The sequence below is a fragment of the Eptesicus fuscus genome, chromosome 2 (assembly GCF_027574615.1).
Source record: "Eptesicus fuscus isolate TK198812 chromosome 2, DD_ASM_mEF_20220401, whole genome shotgun sequence".
Classification (NCBI taxonomy): domain Eukaryota; kingdom Metazoa; phylum Chordata; class Mammalia; order Chiroptera; family Vespertilionidae; genus Eptesicus; species Eptesicus fuscus.
The window spans coordinates 47,609,154-47,629,024 of NC_072474.1; the positions used below are offsets into that span (position 1 = coordinate 47,609,154).

At 38.4% G+C, this 19,871-nt stretch overlaps 1 protein-coding gene across 1 annotated transcript in view; it reads right to left on the reverse strand.

Moving 5' to 3' along the window:
* Positions 1-19,871, reverse strand: part of BANK1 (B cell scaffold protein with ankyrin repeats 1) — a 270,703-nt gene that overhangs the window by 192,615 nt on the left and 58,217 nt on the right. Inside the window, exon 4 of the mRNA XM_008156647.3 lies at positions 17,423-17,562. Coding sequence (XP_008154869.3) covers positions 17,423-17,562 — 140 coding nt within the window. The remainder of the gene's footprint in view (positions 1-17,422; positions 17,563-19,871) is intronic.

Consider the following 19,871-nt stretch of genomic DNA (forward strand, 5'->3'; position numbering starts at 1 on the left):
CTAGAAACATCGATGAGAGAGAAACATCGACCAGCTGCCTCCTGCACACCCCCCACTGGGGATGTGCCCACAACCAAGGTACATGCCCTTGACCGGAATCGAACCCGGGACCCCCCAGTACGCAGGCCAACGCTCTATCCACTGAGCCAAACTGGTTTCGGCTACCACAGTTTTTTAATCCACTCATCTGCTGATGGGCACTTAGGCTGTTTTTAATCTTTTTCATGGGTAAATAATATTCCATTATCTACATATGTCACATTGTCTTTTTCCATTCACCCATAGATGGACACAGGCTCTTTCCATGTCCTAGTTATTGTAAAAAAATGCTACAATGGAGGTGCATATATATTTTCCAGTTAGTGTTTTCATTTTCTTCAGATCAATACCCAGAAGTGGAATTAATGGATTATATACTTAGTTCTATTTTAATATTTTGAGGAACCTCCATACTGTTTCCCATAGTGGTTGCACCAATTTACATTTCCACCAACAATGCATAAGGGTTCCATTTTCTTCACATCCTTGCCAATATTTGCTATTTCTAATCTTTCTGATAATTTCAATCCTAAGAGGTATACGATTATATCTCATTGTGGTTACCCTTTTAATCTTTTCCAGAAGTCTTTGATAGGAGCAATGGAGAAAAACATTGTTAGCAATATTTTTGCACTTTCTTTATACTAAAGCTCAAAAGAATATATTGTAGCTGTCTGAGATGAAGAGGGAAATTAAGAAAACATGAAAATAATAATACCAGTTTGTACTTTTTTCTCTAAATTTGTGTCAATGGTCACAAGAGTTCTGCATAGTCTATTACCTAGTTGGTAATTTTACATACATAGATAAACTTGCTATTTCTTTCCAAAACTAATAAGATGTAGTAGGTATAGATTGGTGCGCCATAGAGTTACTACATTCATAAATAAGTTAGTCATAAGATAACCTCTGGGATCACTACCAGCTCTGAGATTCTGAGACACAGATGAGAATTCAAGGAGCAAGAGTTCCCACTAAAAATGGAGGCACCATGATACTTCAATATGAGAAATGCAATAGCATTGAATTAAAAAAATGAAATAGCAGTGTCCTCAGAAGAAAAAGTCCTTACAATGTAGATGAAAACATTTTATTAATTAGGAAATAATACAGATATTTTACAATATTCTAGCCTAGCATAACTAGTTGAATCACTTCTATTTTCAATTTCATAATCATATTATTAGTGTTATGCTTGCATATAAATAAATAGCATAGAACACAAAAAATAATCCCCAAATTATTTCTCTCTAGAAAATATCCTAACTTGAAAACTCTGATTTGAGTAGTTATGCTATATTAATATTAAGTAGACATGAGAGCAAAGAAAATTACCAGAGTGAGAAAGGAACATTATGTAATGATAAAAGAATCAATCCACCAAGAAGACAGTAATCCTAAATGTGTATGCAAAAAAGCTTAAAATATGTGAGGTAAAGATGAACAGAATTGATAGGAGAAATAGATAAATCTATAGCTATAGTTAAATACCCCTCTTTCAAAATTGATAGAAATAGTGGACAGAAAGTCAACAAGAATATAGAAAAACTCAAACACTATATCTCATTTTCCAATGATCTAACCAACAAGGATCTAATTAACATATACAGAACATTCCATTCAGCAACAGCAGAATACACATTCTCACCATAGAAATATCAATGAGGAAGAGAAACACAGATCAGCTGCTTCCTACACATCCCCTACTGGGGATTGAGCTCACAACCCAGGCATGTGCCCTGACCAGGAATCCATTCAGTGACCTCTTGGTTCATGGGTCCATGCTCAACCACTGAGCCACAACAGCTGGGCAAGGAGATGATTATTTTAAAGGATTATTTTAAAGATCAAGAAAATTGACAAACCTCTAGCAAGATTGATCATAAAACAAAGGTACAAATGACAAATGTCACAAATGAAACAGGAGATATCACTGCACACCCTGCAGACATAAAAAGGATAAGGGAGTACTGTGGACCACTCTATACACATCAATTTGACAAGTTAGATTAAATGAACCAATTCCTTACAAGGTACATACTACCAAACAAGATCTTTCTCTATTATTTCTTACAAATACATGTAAATCTACAATTTCTATTAAGTAAGAGTTTAACTGAATATAAACAAACCAGAAAAAAAGATATTCATTACGCAAAGTTGAAGTCCTTAAGATAAATAGCTATTTACATAGACCCCTTCAAAGTCTAATTTGTTTCTTTCTTGGATGAGGAGTGTGAAGGCTGCTTGAGTAGGAAGGCATTGAGAGACTTTAAAAGGACTTTAGGGCAATTTTTTTTTCACTTGGATTATTGCTTTATTACTTAGTTTTCAAACAATTCTCAGTGAATATAATTCTTTTTTATTCTTTGTTTTAGCTAGTGTGATCCAGGAACAATGAGGAAAATAGTGGAGGAATAAGTGGGAAGGAAGTAGAATGTTTCTAGGACCTCATTTGAAGAGATTTTCTGCTCTTTAAATATTTAGTCATTTAAAATCAATTGAGATTTGAGGTTCAAAAGTAGAAAAATGGCAATTCTGTGCTGTAATTTTCTTTTTTTTATTGACTAAGGTATTAAAATGTGTGGTTATCTCCCCATTGCCCCCCCCACCCCCCAATCCTGCCATCACCCTCACCCTCTGTTGTCTGTATCCATTGGTTATACTTATATGCATGCATACAAGTCTCTTGGTTGATCTCTCCTCCTTACCCCCACCCTCCCTAACCTTCCCTCTGAGGTTTGAGCATTTGATCAATGCTTCTCTGTCTCTGGACCTTTTTTGTTCATCGGTTTATGTTGTTCATTATAATCCACAAATGAGTGAGATCATGTCATATTTATCTTTCGCTGACTGGCTTATTTCACTTAGCATAATGCTCTCCAGATCCATCCATGCTGTTGCAAATGGTAGTTTAATGTAAGCAGTTGGTAGATACCTCAGATCTTTGGAATGGTGTGAAAGGTAAGATTAGTGTATACAATGAACTAGACTCAAAGAGTTTTGGTCAAGAATATATTTGTATATTTTCAGAAAACAACTCCGAGACCATGTGGATTCCTGCAACAGAGAGGAATTGACAGGAGTGCTCCAGCCATGAAGACAGAAGAGAAACAGTCCAGAGATGGAAGACGCTGACCATGCCTTACCATACTAACAGTGAGCAGCTGTGCGTTACTACAGATTGCCCAGGACCAAACCAGAAAGGGTCAGACCTGCATTACCACCATTTGTCCACCATCCAGAACTGAAATATCATTGCTGTTATGTACACATAAAGAACTGTTGGACATAGAAATTGGAACTCAAAAGAACTGTTGGCCCAGAAAGAAACTCACTAGAGACTGATTCATTTGCCTCTCAGCATAACCATTATTGCTTGTCTCATTTTCAGTTCCTATAAGTGTATTCCTAGTATCACATGAGCTCACCCATTTGGGGAAAAGATGAACAACATAGACTGAAGAACAAGAACAGCATCGATCAGACTGTCAGACCTCAGAGGGAAGGTAGGGGAGGGTGGGGATAAGGGAGATAGATCAACCAAAGGACTTGTGTGCTTGCATATGAGCCTAACCAGTGATCACGGACAACAGGGGGGTGGGGGCATGCATGTATAGGGGTTTGGGATGGGAATGGGGGGGGCGGTGTTTAAGGACAAATATGTGATACCTTAATCAATAAAGTAATTTTTAAAAAAGCATCCATCTTATATGAAAACTGCTGTTTGAAATTTTAATCCTGCTAATTGCCTTCTGTAAATTCTTGCTTGCTAAGACTATTCCCATTTCAGTAAGGCCATTAAACTTTCCTCAGACAAGGTTATCAGTGCTGGCACCACACTAGGCCTCTGGTTGAGGTCTCAAGGCCCAGCACATACGGGCTCTTTAAGAACTTGAAAAAGGGGCCTGAAACACTCCATATTTGGGAGACAAAGAAGGTAAAATCATATAAATAGGGAAAATTCCTGCATGTTGGGGCCCAGAATTTGAGAGGCATTTTCCTCTGGACCCGCGCGTAATAAATGTAACTCCATCTCTCTGGTATTGCTTTGTTCTTCTTCGGTTTTCTGTAACATAAGTAGTAATAATAACTACCACATATAGGGCACTTATAATGTGCTAGGCTTTATATAATTTTCATAACATTTCTACAAGATAGATTTTTTTAATGTCTGTTTTTATAGAAGTGATAATTTGGGCCCCCCAAAATCAATAACACTCCAAATGGCAGAGCTATGTAGTAGAATAAGGATTTTAACTTATGCCTTCACATTCTAAATAAATTGCATTTTATACCACATTCTAGTCATAGAAGGAAAAATAAAATCTGAAGTATAATTTGAGTAAAGTAAAAAATAAATTATATCCCCATGGTTTCACGATGGACATCACATTCTTGTTTAGGCATACCTAGAGGGGGGACACAGAAGGTGTCTATTGCCAACCATATCTATTCTTTTGTGTTTTTTTTTAATTGGAAAAACAAAAGCTCTAAAGTTGTCCCTTTGGCTAAAATTCTCTAATGTAGCCACTCTAGCTTCATAGGTTTAAAATGTGAAAATTTGGCTTTCCCAGGTTTAATAGCAAAGATGTCAAGCAAAGGAGGTTTTAACATTGATGATGGGTGAAGAAACCTATAAAGTTGGCTACAGAATATTAGTTTTAAAAATCGGTTAGAGGAAGACAATAATAGAGTTTTGATTAACAACAGAAACAACTTCAGTGACATAACCATAGAAGGCTTGTGAAATATTCATCATAGGAGACAACATTTATGAAATAGTTGCAGCATTTTATACTTTACCTTCAGATATCTAAAAGGGAAGTCAGTAGTTGAGCTGAAAACATCTAGTTCTTATTATAACAAATTGCTATGCTGTTTAAGTTTCAGTAGTAAAAAAAAACACAAAGGTCACTTTATTTATTCTATTGTTCATAATGTGTGCTGTGAAAGGAAGCCAAAATAGCCATTTAAAGGGGAATGTGATAAACAGTGTACATAACATATCTTAAACAAAATTTCCCACTGAAGCTTGCAAAGAAAATGATAGGTAAAAGAGCAAAGCAAATGCTTGTTAGAATTATGGAAAGCCCTTTTCTCTTTGCCTTTTTTCTTTTTACGTTGTGAGTCCAAGCAGTTGATTTAAAAGAGTAATCTAAATAAATGAATAAAATTTTATCTTTTGTCAAATTTATTTTTCTATGTTTTGAGTGAGTCAGTTCTTAGAATTTCAACATATTAGTGATGACATATGCAAAAATAAATATAAAAATATAAAACAACACAATTTAAGGCTACCTTCATATATTGTTATTGATTCATATTGTTGTAGAATCTCTTTCAATAACTTAAAAGTTATATTATAACAAGAAGAAAATATATTTTGAGATCTGAGAAGCCTGTGTGGAAATGTCTGCTCCAGGAATGACTACTTATCCTATCTAATAATAGAGTAATATGCAAATTAGGTGTCACTCCGTGACAAAATGGCAGCCCCCATACCCACAAGATGGCGGCGCCCAGTCTCCTCAGCCCTGCTGCTGGAGTGTCTGGCCTGTCCCACCAGCAAACAGAGCACTGAGAGCAGGGCATGGTTGCTTCCTTAGTGCTGCGGCAGTGGGAAGCCGCCAGGCCCTGCACACACGGAGCCAGTGGAGGAGCAGGGCCTGTCACCGGGGCGATTGGGAAGCCACCAGGCCCTGCACACATGGAGCCAGTGGAGGAGCAGGGCCTGTCGAAAGGGCGATCGGGAAGACACCAGGCCCTGCGCACACAGAGCAGGCAGGAGGAGCAGGGCATAGCCTCTTCCCGATGGTCGCCGCGGCGATCAGGAAGACGCCAGGCCCTGCACACACGGAGCTGGCGGAGAAGCAGGGCCTGTCACCGGGGCGATTGGGAAGCCGCCAGGCCCTGCACACACGGAGCCGGTGGAGGAGCAGGGCATGGCATCTTCCCGATGGTCGCCGAGGCGATCAGGAAGACTCCAGTGCCAGCAGAGCAGGGCATGGCGGCTTCCTGATCTCGGCAGCCGGGAAGCTGCCAGGCCCTGCAAAGCCGGGCATGGCGGCTTCCTTAGTGGGGCAGTGTCAGGGAAGTCCCAGACATGGCAGACAGAGCCCAGACAGCAGGGCTTGGGAGCTTCCTTAGTGGGCAGTGGCGGTGGGAACACCCCCAGGCCCTACAGACAGAGCCTGGACAACAGGGCATGGGGGCTTCCTTAGTGTGTCTGTGTCTGGGAAGCCCCCAGGCCCGGCAGACAGAGCACATTGCAGGGCATTGGGGCTTCCTTCACATGGCACATGGTGGAAGCAGGCAGAGAGTGGACAGCAGGGCATGGGGGCTTTATCTCCATGGCTGCAGGGAAACCTCCAGGCCCTGCAGAGAGCACAGAACCATGGGGAGTAGGCCTAAGCCATCAGTAGGATATCCTCTGAGAGCTCCTGGATTGTAGAGGGTGCAGGTTGGGCTGAGGGAACCCCGTGCATGAATTTCGTGCACCGGGCCTCTAGTAGATCTTAATAATACTTATCACAAAATTGCATAGAGTTTAAATTAAAATATATGTAAATCTCCAGTAAATATTAATTTTCTTTTCTCTAAATACTATGATGTGATCTCTCAGATATAACAACACATGGAAATAATAATTGTGATTCAGAAAAGTACACAAGTCTATCAATGAGAAGACTTGGTCCTTAAACTTGTTTTTGCAGCAACTGAACAAATAAATTAGTTTGCTTTTTCTTTCTAAATTCTTTAATTAAATAACATATCTTTTACATTACTTTGAATGTAGGTTTTGCTATTGTAATACAGAGACCCAAAATGCCAGTGGCTTAAACTAAGATAGACATCTATTTATCTTTAACATAAAAACGTGGAATTCGACATGGTTAGGAGATCAAGGCTATATTTTGTTTTGTCACTATATGTCATCCTCATGGTCCTAGATGTTTTATCCATCATTCCCTTGTTGGCACTGCAGCCAAAGTAAAAAGTCAGTGAGGGGGAGAGCATGACTCCTACCCCTCTTTTAAGGATGTGATCAGAAATGTGCACATATCACTTCCAGTGACATGCTGTTGGCTACTAGTTCTGTAGCTATACCCAGCTGCAAGAGAATCAGGAAGTGTAATATCTATGTGAGCAGTCATATGTCCAGATAAAAATTATGTTATTATGTAAGAAAGAAAAAAGAAATACCGGGGGACAACCTGCAGTTTCTGCCATCCCAGTCAATCATGCAAATGTATAAACATCATAATTTATATAAAGGCAATCTGATAAATTTTTTAAATAAACTTTTAGATTGCTTACTAACACTTGATTGTGCTGAATTTTTCAACATTGACCCCCTGTAAATAATGTCAAAAAGTCTCAAAACTTTAATTTGATTAAACTTGAATAGATTCATTAATGGGGATATTTAATGACCATATTGATGAAATACAAAAAGCCAAAGTTTTCTATTGTGGGCATTAGATAGAGTCATCATAAGCAGCATCTCTTATCTCACCCTTGCCTCCCTTTAGCAATCATTTTATAACAACCTACTGTTAAATATGAAATAAGACAAGATTTAAAACAAATACAGCACTAACACATACAAAGAAATGTCTTTTTAAAAAAGCTTCTCTAACCTGTGCCATGATTGAAAAAAAAAAAAAAATTCTGGAATTATTCTACTGGATTGTTTTAGGCTCTAGTCTCCAAGCTATACAACCCAGCATTGGTCTCATCATTTTCTCTTTCCGAGTTTTTTCCTTTGTTGTCCTCCCTTTGCCTTGCTCGTTCTACAGCAGTCAGAAGCAGCACTGCTTCAGCCAACATTCCAGTAACCTTCTCGAACAGGGCTGTTGGAACAAGGGGCTCTGATGGGTGGGCCACTCGCGTTGGGTGGCAAACAATGTATACATTTCTTTCCCTTTGTCATTATTTCATCCAATGAAATATGCATTGAATAGCTACATCTCTGTCAGTGTACCAGGTTTTAGAGATGAAACAGGGAACCAAATAAGATAGTATCTCTGCCCTTGTTGACCTTGGAGTCTAATGAGAGGCAGACATTATTTTGAGAAAGATCGCACACATCAGTGTCCAATTAGAATGTGATCAGTGTTACAAAGAGATACATAGGGGATGTGTGGGGTCAGAAAGGCTTTACTAAATGAAGAGATGCTAAAATTAAATTTGGAGGATGAAGTAATTAGGTAAAGATAGTGAGAGAGAAGGAGGTACTGAAAACATGTTTTAGTTACAGAGAGGAGCTTACATAAAGGTCCTGTGATAGAAAATTAGGTACTAAAAGTCCAGGAACTAAAATCAGGCCAGTGTGCCTGGAAGGCGCGATTAACTTGGAGAGAAAGAGAGGTGAAGGTCACTACCGGGCTATATTGTTCATGATAAAGATTTTTTTTAAATCCACACAGTAACAAAATTATTGGCGTGCTTGAGCAGGAGAATAACATGCTAAAATCTTTCTTTTTAAAAGAACCTCTCAAACGATGGACTTAAGATAAGTAGGCCCTGTGTAAGAAACCAAGGGGACCAGGTGGGAGGTGATCACAGTTGTTTAGGCAAGAGGAAAAGTGGTAAACCAAAGTATTGGAACTTGGGAGATGTATAGAGAAGTAAGTAATATTTAGTAAGTAAAACTGATATAGCTTAGTGATGAAATGAATTTGTAGGGTGATGGAATAGAAGGTATTAAGGAGACTCTTACTTTTCTGTGTGTATCCTTAATTTAATTTTTTTATTTTTTTATTGTTGACACTATTGCAAGTATCTCCCATTCTCCCCCCACCCAACCTTTGCCCACCTCCACCCAGCCTCTGGCTCCCTCTCCCTTGGAACTGGATTGATGATGAAGTATATCCCTAGTTAGAAAGACTGGGGCTTATCTAGTAAAGAAGAAACACATTTCGGGTATATTTTATAAGTTAACTAGAGGCCCAGTGCATGAATTCGTGCACCAGTGAGATCCCTTGGCCTAGCCTGTGGGATAAGGCCGAAACCAGCTCTCTGACATCCCCCAAGGAGTCCCGGGTTGTGAAAAGGCACAGGCCAGGCTGAAGAACACCACTGGTGCATGATCAGGGCTGGGGAGGGACCACAGGAGGGCTCCAGGGTGTGTCCAGCCCATCTCTCTCAGTCCCAATCGGCTGGACCCCAGCAGCAAGCTATCCTACCAACCAGAGCATCTGCCCCCTGGTGATCAGTGCACATCATAGCGAGTGGTTGAGTGACCTTAGCATATCATTAGGATATTATGCTTTGATTGGTTGAACTGATTATCGGATGACCAGACACTTAGCATATTAGGCTTTTATTATACATAATGAGATAACCTGAAGAGGAAATATTTATAAAGCAAAGAAGAAAGTCTAAGAATAAAAATTTGGCAAATGTGAAACTTTATTTTCTAGAAAGAAGAGATTACAAAAGAAACTGAGAAGAAAAGGCTAAGGACATAGGGGGAATCCCAGGAAGCTATGGCTTCATGAGAGCTAAGAAAAAAATAAATATTAAGCAAGTGAGTTAGTTAATGATGTTAATTGCTGCTGAAAATTCAAGTTAAATTGAACAAGAAAAATGTCCATTGAATTTTTGGGGAAAGACTTAAACATAATTGATATATATATATTTGTGTGTTGCTACTTAAAGTAATAAGGTTGATGATGCTAAATGGCTGATGTCTGGGGGAGAAAGGTGGGGATTTTCAGAAGTTAAATTTTTCTGATGAAAGATTTCTTTTACTTCAATCCCTATGTCTTGATGCAGTTTACTGTAGAAGCATAATTCATGAATGCTAAACACAATTTAGAGTTCCAAAATTTTATATCTACTTTATTACTTATTTTATTATTGAAATATAGCTGTTTTTAATAGGCCCATAAGAATGCATAATGAGTTTTTTAAAAACATAAACAAACACATTTTTTTCACAATAACTTTTTTCAGTCTTCTAATTTCCAAATGGTTATTAATGATTTGGGGTTTGTTACTATCAGTGGCAGATTCTCTAATTTTCTATCATTATCTTGTTACGAATAACAGCTATAAGGGAACATTGCTAACTCTGTTAGACTTGTGCTTTGTTTTCTGTTTTTTGTTGTTGTTTTTTAAATACTCCTTATTTATCTCAACCCTCTAAACAACTAGATAGCAGAAGCAGAAGCCTGCACTCCAATAGGGTCAGTTATGGGCAACACTCGCACCAGCTCTCTGGCGTCCTCTGTAAAGGGCAGTCAAAGCCAGCCCCAGAGACCAGAGGAGAGGGGGATGTAAGAAACAAGAGAGATGCTTTAGTTTGGGAGGAATACAACACGGGGCAAGTATTTATTTCCACTGAGTAAGTAGAAACAATAAATTAGCAAGTCATTAATAAAATATTCTAAACAGCAGTTGAACATAGCTAAAAGACATGGGCCCAAAGCTATGAAAATGGACTGAGGTGGCTTGTGAGATAAAGAGTTGTAGAGAACAGTATGGCTGTGTTAATGTCTAAGTATTTGCACTCAGAAATATTTATTTTTCCCTATAACAACTGCTATATCTGATGTTAAAATTAACCAAATTATTTTTTTTCTCTAAATGAATGGTTGCACAGACTAATATTATATTCCTATTTGACTCAATGATTTTTAATTGATGTGAGTATAAACATCAGGTCTGAACTATCCTAATGAGGTATCACTAACTATCAATAGACCATCATCACAGGTGGAGACGTAGCACAAAGAAAATGTCATCTATCTTGTCAGTACAAAACAAACTTCAATGGACACACCTATTCTTATTTATCCATTCTTATAAGGGGCACAAACAATATGAAAAAGAAGTCCAGAAATAAATCTCCAAATTGCATTTCATTTGACTGTTTTTTCTCTAGTCATTTCAAATCTTTCATCAGAAATATGAAACAAGTAATAAAACTGAAGGAAGATACATTAAACCCAAATCATTTCCTTCTTCTCTGGAGGGAGAATTGGGAAGGAGTGCAAATAAAAGTGAAATAAAGGCTACATGGAAAGCCCACATATATGCAAGACAATCCTCTTTAATGGAGAGTGGTCATAATTTCCAATGTAGTTAAGTATATTTTTCTTGGCATGAAATTATGGACTATTTCAGTTGGAAGTGACCCTGGCGATCATATACTCTAGCTTCTTCATTGTACACATAGGGGAGTTCCTTCAGCACTAAGAACACTGAGTTCTCAGGAAGTAAGTGATTGCTGATTCAGTAAAGGAATCTAACTCCTGCTCCTGCCCCATAGGGAAACTAATTTTCCTTTGCATGCTACCACTTGCCAGTTTTTCAAATGGCAATCACTTTGCGTTATCCCATTTTTTAAGCAGTAACTATCACTTGTGCCCCTTGCATTGGGAACTACTTGTGTGACATAAACTGGGTGTACATAGATGAAAGGCGCAATGCTCCTGCCTTTAAGAAACTGAGGATGGAGGGAGGATTAGTGTAGTGTGCTCTACAAATGAGCAATCCTGATGGCCAGAACATAGGAGTTATGAAGAGAGTTAAGAAGACATGGAGTTGAGTTGGAAAAGATTTGTGATCCTGCAGCCTTATGTGCCAATCAAAGGAGTTTGGACCTTATCCAGGGAGCCACTGAAAGTCTGTAGCCAGGGAGTGTCTTAGGCAACACTGGCATTATGGTGAAGAGACTAGATGCATTTGTACCTCTCATCAACAGTTGATGAAAAGAGGAAGTAAGTTGTCCACCAAACTTTTGAGGGAGGCATGGGAGTAAAACAATTACTGAAAGATCTGGGAATTTCCAGTATCTCCCAATGAGAAGAATCTCTGGAAGATTCTTTTTTTTTAAATTTTTATTTTTTTTATTAAATGTATTGGAGTAACAGCCTATTTAATAAAGAGGGAATATGCTAATTGACCCTCACCCGTTGCAGAGATGGCAGCACCCACAGCCAATAAGGAGGGAATATGCTAACTGACTGCCTCGCCCTCAAAGATGGTGGCGTCCACAGTCACAAGATGGTGGTGCCAGTCCCCTCAGCCCTGAAGGGGCAGCAAGCATGCGGCAAGGCCGGGCCTGTCCCCAGGTGGGCCAGGCAGCTCCACGCACCTGCCTCCAGAGTCCCTCAGTCTCCTCAGCCCCACCAGCTGCCCAGGGCCAGCCCAAGGCACAGGCAAGCCTCAGATGGTGACTGCCCAGCCGCCTGGGGCCACCCAAGGCTCAGGTAACCAGGGCTGGCCAAGGCTTGTGCTGCTGGCAGTGGCAGCAGCAGAGGTGTGATGAGGCAGATAGCCTCCCGCTCCTGAGGGCTCCTGGACTGTGAGAGGGGGCAGGCCGGGCTGAGGGACTGCACCTCCAGTGCATGAATTTTCATGCACCAGGCCTCTCGTTGGTTAATAAAATTATGTAGGTTTCAGGTATATAGTTCCACAATACATCATCTATATATTGTATTGTATGTTTACCATCCCAAGCCAGGTCTCCGTCCATCACCATTTATCCCCCTTTACCTTCCTGAAGATTCTTTAAAGGTGACAACTGCTAATACCTGAGCTTTAACTTAGTGAAGAAACTACCATGCAAGGGAACTAGTCACAACTGGGAAATTCCAAATGATAAGAGAGTTCCCTAAGCCTGTACCTTGTCTCACCCAACTGCATCTGGCTTCATGTTGTATGAAACATTTGCAGGTAGCAAACCAAAGATTTAATAATCCTATCTAATAATAGACAAATATGCAAATTGACCATACCTCCGACACACACCCACAAGCCACACCCACCATCCAATCAGAGCGAGTATGCAAATTAACCCAAACCAAGATGGCTACAGCCACAGAGAGCAAGGTTTCCTAGGTAACAGAGGAAGCCAAGCTTTCCGCCTGCCCTTGCCAGGCCTAAGCCTCCACTCAAGCTACAAAGTTTCAATTATAGAAGGTAAACAAATTCAAACAAATGGCAGCAGAATGGAGCTTGAGGGAGCAGGCCAGGGTTGCCGGTGGCAACAGGGGAAGCAAAGCTTTCCGCACACCCTGGCCAGGCCCACCCACTTAAGGCAACAAAGTTTCAATTATAACCCCAACACAAATGGCTGTGGGCCTCGGAGGGAGCCCCAGGCTTGGCTCCTCTCCAGGCTACAAAGTTTCAATTGTAGCAGGAGAATAAATTCCAGATACCAGGGCCTCCACTTGCGTTGCCAGGGGGCGTGGCTGGCCTGCAAACCATCACAGGCCCCTCACTCAGGCCGCCCCACACCCCAAGGGAACCCCACCCTGATCAGGGACACCCTTCAGGGCAAACCAGCTGGCCCCCTCCCCTGTACCAGGCCTCTATCCTATCTAATAAAAGAGTAATATGCAGATTGATCATCACTGCAACACACAATATAGCTGCCCCCATGTGGTCAAAGATCCTGCCCCTCATGTGGACACAAGATGGCCAATACAAGATGGCCAGCAGGAGAGGGCAGTTGGGAGGCACCCAGCCTGCAAGGGAGGGCAGTTGAGAGGGACCAAGCCTTCAAGAGAGGGCAGTTGGAGGTGATCAACCCTGCAGGAGAGGGCAGTTAGGGGTGACCAGGCCGGCAGAGGAGGGAAGTTGGGGGCAAACAGGCTGGCAGCAGAGTGGTTAGGGGGTGATCAGGCTTGCAGGCAGAAGCGGTTAGGGGCAATCAGGAAGGCAGGCAGGCAAGCAGTTGGGAGCCAGCAGTCCTGGATTGTGAGAGGGATGTCCGACTGCCCGTTTAGGCCCGATCCCACTGGGATCCCATATTGGAGAGGGTACAGGCTGGGCTGAGGGACAACCCCCCTCTGTGTACAAATTTTGTGCACCGGGCCTCTAGTATATATATAATTGCATAAAAACTGGAAATGAAGTGTACCTAATATGAAGATGAAAAGAAGATTTAAATAAGTATAAAGTAAAACACACAAAATGATAAATACATGGAAAGCAAAGCTACCATTTTACCAATAAAAAATACAACTAAGAAGAATTAGTTGGTACCATTTCAAAAACTCTTAATGTATAGGATCCTAATCCTTTGATCAATAATTCTGTTCTTTTAGCATTCCAACCTAATTTTGTTTTTATACTGTACCTAGTTTTTCCTATACAAAGTTAACTTTATTGTTTTCCCTAGACACGTTTGTAAATAGTATGAAAGTCTCAAAGGTTTTAATAATCTCAGTTAAGTAGGAGTTACTAGTATTTCTAATACTAGTACTTGAATTCTAATTACCTTCCCAAATTGGGCTTTGGATTTTGTTTTTTCATTGAATCTCAATTGAATTCACCATTATAGGTGATGATGTGGAAAATGTATCTTTATGAGACTATGTGCTGGGATTTAGTATCTATTCAAAAAAGATGAAATGATTTTAGGAAGCAGTTAGATAATTAAGCTGGTTTTGGTAACGTATTCTCACACCTAATGGACATCATTAAAAATAAACTGAGAGAATCAAATTTTTCATTACCATTTCTTTTCTCAAATTCATAGAATAGCCATTCTGCTATATGCTCAAGAGGTTTTAAATGATAATGTAAAGTCTCTTATTGCAAATTCTAGGATTACTGAAAAATAAAACCCACACAGGTTTCTCATTAGTGTTCCTTTCCTCAAATTCAAAGAATGTTCATGTTATTATATGCCAAATAGCTTCTAAATTATTATAGGTAATATTTTATTACTAATTTTTAGGATTACTTGAATCATATCTACCATTAAAATGTATAGGAAAACTCAAGCTAGCTCTTACAATATACCATTTCAGCTAAATAGGAGGGTATATGTTCTTACAAACACACAGTAACTATAGTGAATAAAATTACAATGTATATTATTCTTTGAATAGAGATGTTCAGTGGACTATTTGCAAAATATCTACATTTCCCAATTAAAAGACACAGTAGTAAGCACATGAAAGAAACAATTACTGTAATGTTCTATAATGGAATAAAAAAACAAATGTTTTTACACAATTTCAAAAATCTGATATATTGGGGGGAGGGGAATCAAATGTCAAAAATATAATCTACGTGGGAGAAGACCCACATGCCCACAAGGAGAAGCAGTGTGGGCTGGATCACCGCTTTCGAGGCCAAACATCCCTAAAACACGCCAAGGAAATGCCACTGTGCTGCTTTCTTTTTCATCAAGGACAGAGTCTGCCATCCACCATCTTAATGAATTCATAACAGGTAGAGCAAGTGTGGTCCAGATGGCAGTGGATTAGACAAACCCATGTCATACTTGGTCTGAGAGCTGGGGAAGTCTGAATGAACTGCAGACTCTTCCTTCTTTTAGGTATTTGATGGTATAGCTGGGTCTGGTCTGAGATCTGTCTCAGGATTAGTTTGTTCTAATCCCACAACATGTCTAGGTCCCCTGATGACAATAGCTAAATCTCTAAGCTTTATTTATCTTAAATTGTATATATTAAACCTAATCTCTTAATGATGTTTCTTCTTACACTGCAGTCTGCTGTCACCAAACTAGAATAGTTCTACCTCAGGACTCTCACCTTGAGTTTAAAATGGCTCTTTCCTGCCAATGACAGCATGAGTCAAGCTGAGACTGTCCCCATTCTTCCTTTCACTAGACCACCAGGGCTCGGTGGAGAGGAGAATCCTGAAGATGAAATCATAACCCTTACTGACCTCTCATTTCTGACACTGAGAGCGAAAATGAAACAGAGCATTTTCTAGTTTTATCTAAAAGTTTTCATCCACTCAAAGCTGTAGAAGAAATCAACACTTGTACTTTACAGCATTCTGAAAAACTGTCCAAGAGTTATAAATTACATTTAATTTTGACTCTACATAAAAGTATTTTCCTCCCTAAAGGCAAAACCAACACAAAAATGTGTTTTGGGGACTACTTTATTTCTATGTTGACTATATATTAACAATGCTATATATCACTTTTATTAATCTTTTTGTAATGAGCAGAATTTTTAAAGTAGAAGATATGGTAGACTTGTCACAAGAAAATGAAACATTCTGTATTTCAGGCTATTACTTTTGTTCTTGCTTTGCAATTACAAAATAGACATTTTGTCAAATGTCCACAGACTCTCTGGTTTGACAAATGGTATTTTACTGCCTGTCCTTCTCTAAGACATTTTTACCATTTTCATTGTTCTAAAATATGTCATTCATAAGGGAGAACTCTAATAGAAAAATGTGTCACACAAAATAAATAACAAAACTTCCAATTCTAAACTAGCTTAAACATATAAGGCTTCATGACAACCTGTCAACTTCACTATCATTGATGGTTTTGTTACACATTCTTTTGGAGTGTTTTGTGGTGAATTTGAAGTTCACATTGTTCATTTGACTACCTCTTTCATTGTCCCTTCCATCTTCTACTCTTTCCCTCCCCCACCCCCCGACACACACCAAAAATGGCAATTAAGCAAGGTTATACTTCTAATTATCTCATAGCTATAAAAAGAAGTGACATTTATTTCAATCTGAGAACTTGATGGAATAAGCACATAAAGGATAAAAGTTCCACATCAAGCAAACTCCCTCTTTATTGAAAATGGGTCAGGTAACAAGAAGATAAATAAAATGCAGAAATTAAAATAATGGCATAAGATTAATCAAAATGCAATAATTACATTCTAATTTCTGAGGGTAGGGGATTCATAGCATCTACGCTCACTGGAAAATGTCCCAAACAAGGGCTCTCTGAGGAGACCACAAACTCCTCACCAAGTCACCACTGCTGAATAATAGAAGCAACCTGGGGCTTCTTTGCACACTTACAATACCCTTTTGTATACTTACCAGGAAATGTTAACCTCTGGATTTCCTAACAAACATTGTTAATTTGGAGCAAGAATTTTCACTATCAGATAACAGTGAAAATGAAACTAATAAAAAATACCAGTACACTGAGCTTGGAAATTTCCACACAAAAGTAACAATCTCTATCTAGATTAACACCACAGGCTCCCTTTTGGGTGGTATTCTTGGTTTGTCTGACTTCTTAATCTCTAAGCATCAGATGGCCTGACTTTTTGTTTGTTTGTTTTGTTTTGTATTATCCAGACCTGGATAAAGAGGAAATTAATTTCTTAAGACTTCTCTTTAATCCTTCTGTCTTTCTTTATCTGCTCTGTAACAGCTTTAAAATGAGCCCATCACAAAAGCTATTTTACAATGGGTAACCTGTCTCTCAGTGACATTATCTGGAATGGTTGACTTAAGCAAAGTAATTTATCTGCCACACAGAGGTTCTGTTTCCTCCCTTTCTATTGATCAGTAATTCATTCTTATTCAACCAACATACAGTGTTTCTACAAAAGTGTGCATTCTTTTATCTGCATTGGGTTTTTAGACCTTTATCACCTTCATGGAAAGATCAACTTACCTGACACACACCACCTCCTGGACCTGCCACTTCCAATAGGCCTCCCGCAGCCTTTTCTGTTGTATAGTATTTCATCTTAGTTTTGGCCTTAATAATTCCATCACAGTAGACATGGACATTGATGGAGCCAGCAGGAAAATCTTATAAAACACAAAAATAGAGTTAGGAGCTGAGTATATAATTTATCTCTCACATTATTGTACCTCTTAGAGAATATGAAGGAAGGCTTTAAGAATTCATAATGATTTTACTAACTTCTAGCACTGATATTTTCTTTTTTATCTTTTTAAGTTAGAAATTACATAATAGAATGTACAATTTTACAAGATAACACATAATAAAAGTATAATAAAAGAAACATTACAAGATAACACATGGTAAAAGTGTAATAAAAGTAAAGCACTAAGTCCTTTCTCCCTAACTACTAACTTACATTAAAAAAAAAAAATCTGTGATCATCTTTAAGTAATAGTTTATAATTTAGAACAGTAAAATTGCTCATAAAAAAGTATTTGTTACTACTCTTATGAAGAAAATTTCCATAAATTATAGACAAGTTTCTTAAAATTGTCTTTGAACAGAAAAAGAATAGAGTCAATTGAAATTATAGAACTTCTACTCAATTGATTATAATGAAAAACCTTTGGGAATGCAAGATTTAATGCCCTGTTATTTAAGTACTAGTCACACCATACATTTATTTATCCAAAGTCTTTTGTGAACATCCTGTTTAAAGTGGTTAATATACTTCATTGTGAATTCTGACCTAACACACTAACAGTTAAAGTTACCTAAGAATTTTGGGCTTCCTGTGAAAGAATAACAATAAACAGTCATTTCAATAGCAAAGTCATTGTGTTTTATTGAAACAAAAATAAACAAGACTTATCTTTAAATTCATTTCCAGAACATAGTTTAAAAACTTTCACTCTTTGTCTGGAAACATTTTCCAAATTATCTTGGGAAAATTTTGTCACCTTAAACATCTGGGGTTTGGAATAAGCCATTAAGAACAAGACTAAAAAGCTACTTACAATCCTAATCCCTGAATGAAGCTTTGAATATTAAAAGTTCTTAAGATTTAAGCATTAATTTTACTTTATCTCCTAAAGTAAAGGATCTTATAGTATTGCGTGAGGAAATCTAAAGCCCACAAAAGCAATCTTAAGCTTAGCTAGATGAAACTGAAATTTCCTCTTGCCATATTGCCTGACTAGACACTTAACCTATATTATAAAGGAGAAGCTCGCTCTTCCGAAAGTATCTGTCCAATAGAGAATGGAAGAGAAATAACAACAAAAGACTGAAAGTTGTAATGTGCATATCATCACCTACAGCCATGCACATATGATGACAGGGGTTCTGGAGTTTTTGGAGTGAAATGAAATCAATCTCAGTAAATTTCATAAGGATGATTTTGAATGAAGAAATTGATTTTGTTTATCAGAAAAGAGATTAGGAGTTTTATAATGGGGTGATGTTGTTGCCTTTCTGAAAGAAAGTCAGGTGATAAATGATAAGAGAGATATGGTCAGATTTACTTGCTAGGTCTTTGATATAGAATACTAAAATATTCTAGAATAGAAGATTAAAATAAACTCATTTGTTTCTGATATCTGGAGCCATTCGTTGACTCAAAACTTTGCCATTGGATCTATTGATAATGATGCTGATTTTGTAGTAATCCTCCAGAGAGATGTCCTTTAAAATACTGTCTTTGTTGTGTACATTTTCACATCTATTGAATGTCAGTGATTAAGTAAGACCTAGTTACCATTTCCATATGGATTCATCTGCTTGGGAGGGCCTCCTTCAGAAGGTATTTCTGAAATGGCCTTTCTTTGTGACCAATACCCATGTGGCTTGAACATTATTTTACATTAACTTTGGGCACTATGGTGTCTACATTTTATAGCTCTTCAATGAAAATAAAATCAATTACTTTAATGGTTCAAATAGAAGAGAGGAAAAGTGAATTCTGGTACTTATAATCTAAAGTAGGCAATTCACATTGAACACTGGAGGTACACACAAAGATAGGCCAAAGTCACCAAGCAAGCAAGGGTGTAAGAGTCAGCTATGAGGAAGCAAAAAAGGCTTACAATAGAAGAAAAACAATAGAACTCCTTGCCTTCATCAGACATAGATACACAACAAAGTACACTTACAGAGGAGCAGTGGTGCTAAAATGTTCTACTTAAATTTCAAATCTCAAGCTCTAGGCTCTTCAAGAGTCCTTGTCAACCTTTCCTGTCTCTGTGATTTAAGTGGTCTGTCCTCCCATCTGAAGGAACAACTAAAGTAATTTATGGAAGATATAATCCAAAGGTATTTCTTGAAAGTCTGAATTACATTCACTAATTCCACTTAAAAGGATATTTCACAAATCCATTATTTAAGTGTGTTTCACTTTCTATATTTCCATTGTATGAGAAGCTGTGTTCCTTTG